Genomic DNA, 7,588 nt, shown 5'->3' on the forward strand with positions numbered 1-7,588 from the left:
AGAATGCATTCTGTAGAAAGCCACATTTAAATAACTTGTTTCTAAATGATAGCAGGTTCTTAACTGACCACGGTTTACCATCTTAGCCTTCGCAACTATCTTTTCTTTGAAAGGGATTGGGCTGTTGCACATACCCTGCAACTGGAAAATTAATGGGATATCTAAGCTTTGTAGTCCAAAATCCAAAATGATTTGCAAATATTGGTAATAGCTTGAGTGTGTTAGATGCTCTTTGGTGGGTAAGGCTGAGAAATCATTTGAGCTCATTTCTGTGCAACTCGGTTTCACGGAAACATACATTTGCTTAAGTGTTAGGCATGTATTTTGTTAGTGAGAACATGTAGATTTCTGTGTGGCTGGATGGGATCAGGGTATGGCGTCTGTATGGGGAACCTGGGAACTGTGAGGAAAGTGTGTGGAGCCCCACACACTGAACAAAAAACCCTCCAAACTTTTTTTTTGTTCCTTAGAATTGTGTTTTTTGCCAAAGGTAGAGATCACTTGGTTAAGTCTTCAGCTTGTACTAGTAGTATTCTTGCTTCACCTCTGTCAATGACTAGTTTTGTAGCCTTCAGCAGTTCATTCATTTCTGTGTCTTTTATTCCTTCTATAATGTTGGATTATTACCTGGCTGCCTTTCTTGCTTGGATGTTGTGACTAGTCGATACTTACATGATTTGTTGAGGTTGTAATTGTTATAAATGCCATTTTTTATCAACTGGTTTGTAAGATGACAAATCCCTGTGCAGGTAGTCTTCAGTCTCCAGCATTAGTTTCAGACTTTCCAAGATAACTGTTCTAGTTAATAAATATCAGAAATTCTTTTCGTTGCACATTCCTCAGATACCAAAGTGGCTAATTCAAGAGTGCAAACAAATGGTTATTTATTTTAAGTTTGGAAACAATGTTTGTACAAGTGCACGTGCATTTTCAACATTCTTTTTAATTTTTAAAACGGAACATTTTTTGCTATTTATAGTGAATACAGAATCTCTGTTTAATTTATTGGCAAAACTTATACTGACCTCACCAGATCAGGATCTGCTCTGTGAATTTAGTTCTTAAGGGACAGAAACAAACTTGGAAAACCCTTTTCCACTTTGTATCTCAATTTCCTGTCTGTTAATGGGAATGATGAAACAGACTTAACTCACAGCATGTTATAAGGATAGGTCTATCCATGTTTGAAACACGCAGCGACAGCTACAGACAGAAGACGGAGAGGGAGCTTGACTTGAGGCCATCTACGCTACGCCCATGTGCTGGGGAGATGGTAGCCCAGCAAGGCTGGCGCTGGCCTTACCGAGCTGCCAGCTCTCCAGCTGCCATGTCCTGGGCCGATGGTACTGCGGGCGAGCTTGCGGGCCATCGGGTTTCCTCACATGGGATGGCAGCAGGCTGCTTACAAACCGGTCGGGTTGAGGCAGGCAGGTGGGACAAGGATGCTTCTCTTTCAGAGGTGTAGGCTACTGAGAAGGCGAAGGTACTGTAGTCAATGCCTGACGGAGCCAAAGGGTACACCTCGCTGCCGTCCTGTTACGGCACTCCCCGGGGAAAGGATCAGTGTCGGTATAAATGAAAGCTAGCACAGAAAGTGTTTTTTCCTATTTAGGAATGAAGCAAACTTGCTTGTTTAAACAGATTTTTATGCAGACGCTCTACGTGTTTCTGTGGAGTTCCGTGGAGTCTTTGATTTTTCTTAGAGTAGGCAATAAATCCATGGTCTGTCTTTATACTTTTTCCATCTATGGATGTATTTGCTACTATGTAAGTACAATATTTACAGGATGTCACTGTTTACTTCTACTCTTTTTTTGCTTACTATCAGAGAAAAAAAATTCCTTTGTCATATACAAAATAAATAATATCCACAATTAAGAGACAAAGGATCTTTGACTGCATTTATTTTCTTTCTTTCTCTGTAATATTTTAAGATAATGTCAATACAGCTTTGCTACACTATGTTACAGAAATTGCTGTGGGGTAGAACTGGACTCTGCAGAAATAAATTTTCTCTGCCTTCAGCTATCTGAAATTTTTGAAAAGGAAGTGTTTTGCAGTAAGCCAGTATAATTCACTTTCAGCAAACCAGGTTTGGTTTTTTTCACTTCCAGGTGAAGCAGAAAGTATCTGAACACCGAATACATGTTGTGGTGTATAAATTCCTTCAGAATAGTAATCTCTTGCACACTGTGTTCTTACTGACCACACCAGATGTAACTAATGTTTTGTGGCATAATCTACCTTCTAATATTTTGAGTAAAGGGAAACTACTCATAAGACTTGCTGGTAAAGTTCAGCATACATTTCAGGTATCCTGAGTGCTGTTTTTCTTAGCTGGTATTTTCAGGACAGTTTCAAAACCTTGTTGAGGAGTTCCATAAATGAGACATATATGTCAAGTTATGCACAGCAAGTGGTAAAATAATCCAATCCATAGAGGTAGATATTCTGTCCTCCCCACCTGTCTTGGCAAGTTTCCACAGAGAGAAATCTTCTAAAATTCTCAATAAATCAAAAATCTGTGACTGCCACCCCTACTGTCTCTTGAAATGCTGGTCTAGTCCAGGATCCTTTAGCTGTTCTTTCCCAGTCGTTTTCACAATTGATCCCATCTTTCATGAAGAGGTTTATTTTATGGCTATAGCCATAAGCTTGAATGGTAGTTGCATATGAATAGTTTGAAAGGGCCATGTATAAAAGCTTTTTTAATCATCAACTTTTAAATGGCTTGATAACTACATAGCTTGATTTTTCCACTTGCATAGTTTGCCAGTAGTCTTGGAGATAGATTTGTAGAAAATAAGCAAGTAAGTTTGGATAGCGTGACTCCAGCTAAGTAAGTGTTTTGTGGTAATTGTGCCGTATTCATTAACAAGAATTAGGGTAGAGAACTTTGGTATTTTAAAATAAATTGGATAAAGGTGGGTTCAGAAATTTATTTAGTCCTTATTCTAGCATTTACTAATGGTGGAAATCATGTAGAAAAGCTATTTAACTTTAGAAACATAGTTATTACAGTCCCTTAAAATAAAATTGCCATATTATGCAAAATAACTCTTTATAGTCATAAAGTTTGTATTTCCAAACAGAGTTTAAGGCTTTGCATCTCGCTGAAGTAAAATCTAGATATGAGTCTTGCTCTCTCACTGCATTATTATCTTCTGTAATTTCAGCATGCATACACAACTACAGCTGTAAATGGGACAAATTTTTGTACGTCAGCAAAGGATGCTGTCTTTATTTTGGCAAAGAATTCTGCTAAACTTGCATCCATTAGCTGTTTTGGAGATTTTATCCTATTTCTAGGAAAGGTAAGAGTAAGAAATGTTCTGTAAGAATGAAGTGAAAAATCAGGTTTGATTCTCTTTTCTTACACCTGAAGTAAATAAGGTTAATCTTTGTTAAACTCAGTGTTGTTAATGCTGTAAAATGAGTTTGGGAGTGAAGATAATGTTTGAGGAATTTAATCCTTTTCATAGTCTTTACAGAGTTATTTAGTTGTATTACAGTAGTGTCCTTGGCACCACTCTCACAGTTCCCATTGCAATAAGTCTTTGGTAAATACATAGTAAAAGGTTGCCTCTGCCCTACAGAATTTACATGTTGAATTGAACACAAAGTGTGACAACTACATGATGCCAGAAACTGCATAGCTACCTCCCAGATGAGAAGTGCTGTTAAAATATGGGCTGTAATGTTTTTGCCTTAGGGTTTTGGGGGTTTTGTTTTTTTTAAGAAACATTTCTACATGATTAATGAGGCTGAATTTCTCTCTCACTGCCTTTTACAGGTGTTTGTTGTATGTTTTACTGTTTTTGGAGGATTGATGGCATTTAACTACCATCGGGAGTTGCAAGCTTGGGTAGTTCCTCTGTTGCTGGTTGGATTTTTTGCCTATGTGATGTCCCACAGCTTTCTGTCTGTGTTTGGAGTGACAGCGGATGCCGTGTTCCTTTGCTTTGCTATTGATATGGAGACAAATGATGGATCTGCAGAGAAGCCATACTTCGTGGATCAGGAACTGCTGGTAAACCCCAGTGCTAACAGCAAAGATACTTGAGGCATTCTAAGCTTTTGGGGACTTTTTCTTTCCCCAAGACATAGTAATTCAAACCCACAACCCATGCTATTTCCTTCCCAACACCTTAGAACAGGATGGACTCAGGGATACAAATCATGTGTGAATTTATAAACTGAAGTAAATGGCTCCCTCTGACCCTGTGTGCTAGCTATGATCTGCTGCCTCCTTTTAGATCGTACCATGTAAGTCATGGCTGACATTTTAGGCCTTGTTAGACATATGTTCAATATATTGTCAGTAATTAAAAAATAGAAATAAATAGATGAGCTAGCTGCAGAGACCAATCCATGGGGTGCCCTAAGATTAGACGTTGTGTTGTGCCTTACTGTACAGTGAAGAGCAAAAGTAAACAAGGAGCTTCTTGTTGCCAGCAAGCAGGTCAGGTATCCGTCTACATCCTATGGATGCTGTAGTTCTGAACAAACTTCATGCAAACTCGTGACATTCTGCTTCATACCTATACAGATTCTTTTGCCAAAATACTGTCTTCTGTCACTTGATTGAATTCTTCTGCCTCTGGACTGATTGTTCTGTGTCTTTACCCTCATAATTACTGTATTGTATTACAAGCATTTCCATGGAGAATCATTACATAGCTAATAGTGATGGAGAGCTTTAGTTAATAGCTGTATCTGAAGCATTTGAATGTATATATGCCATCCCTTTCATATTAAGAGAATATCTGAAGATGCAGATGTTTTTTCCTTTCATGCTACTTTTGCCAGTTCTGTCTTTTCCTTCATAAACCATGCAACAAAGAAAATCTTAGTGATTCATGAAAAACAAACTCAGCAGCCAGAATAGCTCATATGATACGAATGTTCTGGATGGATTTCTTCAGGACAGTGTCAGAAGAACTGGTGGGGTTTTTTTGTTTTGGTTTGGTTTTTTTAATGCTGCTGTTAGGTTCCCTGCAAAGTTCATAGAGTTTTGTTGAAAACAAAAAACAGCACAAAGGCAGCCTAAAGATAGGCTTAACCCTTTGTACAGAAGAAAGCAGATAGATATTCTTTGGCTTTGACTCAGAACAGTACTTAAGCATATGTTCCAAATAGGTTACTGAATGGAAAACTCTGAAGCCTTGACCTCTGTTCTTCTCCCTCTGTTTTGCCAAATGTTAAAATACTTAAGCCAATTCTCTCTCATGAAACAAAGAGAGGCTTTCCTTTCTCCACTTCCAAACTTTGTGGTAGTTTCTCTTTAACTCTGGTTTTAATCCTTGTAATTAGCCATGCCCTAGGGCCTTGGGTGAAGAGGGGATTTCCCACAGGGGTGAGGAGCCTTCCAAGCAGGGCAGGCTCTGTAACCTTGTTTGGAAAAACTGGGGGCAGCGCATCCAAACTCCTCCTCATTGCATGATCAAGAGTAAGTTTACTCACATAGCCAAGAACTTGGAGTTTCCCAATACATGAAGGCATTTGACTTGGGACATCTGTGTTATAGTCAGGTTACAAACATCTGGGGGTGGAAGGCAGGCTCTGTGGCCCTCAGGATAATATGCAGCAGTGGGCAGAGAGCTGGGTGAGGGATTTCAGACAGCCAGAGTCCTCATTCCTGTAGTTGGAGATGTAACAGAGATTCTTGATTCATCCTTCTCTGTTGCATTCATCACCTTTGCTGCCTCTGCAGAGTCCCTCCCAGTATCACTCAGTGTCATCCGGCTAGGAACCAGCTACAGTTTCTTAGCCTTGACCTAATTATCTTCCTTTACCAGGTGTTTTTATTTACATAATGGTTTGCATTCCCAAATAATCTCACTGTGGTTTTTGCTTGTAGACATTGGTGAGTCAGAGTAACAAGTTAACAGAAGGGCAAAAATACAGAAGTGTGAGACCTTTCCAGGACAATGAAGATGGGACAGAGCTCCAACCTATGGTGAGACAGGAGTGTGGGATATGCATTTATCTACTAGCTAATGTGTTTGCCTTTATGTCCCAGGAAGAATGGATGGTAGGCTGTCACATATCTCCTGATGTCTCATAGCAACCAACATGCTGTACCCAGTATTCTGTTTTTCCTTCTATTGCTTTCCCTCCTCAGGAAACCCTCTGCTGGTGCAAAATATGGGTGGATCAAATATTTGTTCTCATCCTTCATCCCATTTCCCAGTGTGCCCAGCAGAGGAAGAGAAAGATCGGACTATGGCAAGGGGGTGGGAGATAAATCCCATTCAGAGAGTCCTTCACGTGTCTGCTGTAGGAAAGTCAGAAGAGCGGTAGGCTGCTTGATTTCATGCCGGAACTGCTTTAGTTCCAGAGCTGTAAGATCAGAGCTTAGAAGCCTTCCCTCTCTGCCCTCACCCTTTTTCTTTCTTTCTTTCCTATCAGTGTATATATTTATTTACTCTGTTTTATGCTAGGGTAAAAAAGCTGAGATGCCAGAAGGGAGTGTTCCCCCACACCCAGGCTTGGGAAAGTCCTGAAAGTAAATGCTCACTAACTGATATCTGAAAAAATATTGCAAATTGCCCAGCCTGAGAAGCTGCCCCAGCAAGTTCAGAATCTGGGCTGATTTTCCCCCAGCATCGGGGCGGGGGCCAAGCTAGAGAAAGATTCTGCAGCAACAGTTACTCTGGCACCTACGGTTGCTGGATACAACTACCAGTGTCTTGTGCCCTCCTTGCTACTTCTTACACAAGTGTAACAGATGTTGGTGATTTTTCTTGATGTGCTTTCAAGAGGTACTAGTCTCTAGCAAACTCTCATGCAATCTTGAGGGCATTCTGCTATAGGCAGAGCACTGCTTCAGCTTATTGCAACAGTGAGGGATAGTTGTACTTGATTTTTTCATTGTTTGGGTCTGTTACTGCATTCTTCAGTAATTTTTTTTGCCAAGCACACAAACCAGGGTGTGTGTGTGTTATTCCCTGCGAGAGGATTGTGGATTTGAGACACAAAAGAACCTTAATTATTTTCCCAGTTTACTCTTACAACATTTAAATGCAGTAACAGGACTAGTGCTACACATTATTTGACTCCTTTTTTCTTTCTTTGTAGACTTGAATGTGAAGTGTACCAGGAAGTATGAAGGAAGACCAGCAATAGCAAAAACAGTCATAGAAAAAAAGTAAAGGTTACCAATACCCCAGGAAGTATTAGTTCTATAAATCTTTGTTGTACTTTCTGCACTGGTAAAATGACACAATCTGTTTGTATGAATAATGTATTTTGTGTGTCAGCACATCTGATTTTAATATACTAGTTATGATGGTCTGAAAGTTGTTAATAAACAAACTCCTTGTAAATTACTATGTTGTCAGACTAAAAATACTAAGCCTACAAGGTCATTGGGCTGTCCTTTTTAGCTTTTTGGTGTGTCAGCTAACATGGGGTTTTTTTCATGCCTCTCTGGGAACAGTGGGCCAGTCATCCCTGGATCAGTGAACATCGAAACATTTGTAGAGGAGGCACTCCAAGATGACTGTTTCTTGGATTTGTTCTGTGTATCTGAACAGCCAGTGCAACTGATTAAGGAACAGTACTAAGCTCATTGATGTAAATTACC

General features: G+C 39.7%; 1 protein-coding gene across 3 annotated transcripts in view; it reads left to right on the forward strand.

Annotated features, from left to right (window-relative positions):
* The window catches only part of SLC44A3 (solute carrier family 44 member 3), a 42,180-nt gene extending 34,849 nt beyond the window's left edge, over window positions 1-7,331 (forward strand). For 2 of the 3 annotated variants that reach the window (XM_069789301.1, XM_069789299.1), the window contains exons 13-16: window positions 3,177-3,314; window positions 3,794-4,030; window positions 5,861-5,959; window positions 7,081-7,331. In XM_069789301.1, coding sequence (XP_069645402.1) covers window positions 3,177-3,314; window positions 3,794-4,030; window positions 5,861-5,959; window positions 7,081-7,086 — 480 coding nt within the window. In that variant the 3' untranslated portion in view covers window positions 7,087-7,331. The remainder of the gene's footprint in view (window positions 1-3,176; window positions 3,315-3,793; window positions 4,031-5,860; window positions 5,960-7,080) is intronic. The other variant, XM_069789302.1, reaches the window with a different exon arrangement.
* Window positions 7,332-7,588: the final 257 nt, after the last annotated feature.

Source organism: Haliaeetus albicilla, chromosome 8 (genome assembly GCF_947461875.1).
Source record: "Haliaeetus albicilla chromosome 8, bHalAlb1.1, whole genome shotgun sequence".
In the NCBI taxonomy this organism is placed as follows: Eukaryota; Metazoa; Chordata; class Aves; order Accipitriformes; family Accipitridae; genus Haliaeetus; species Haliaeetus albicilla.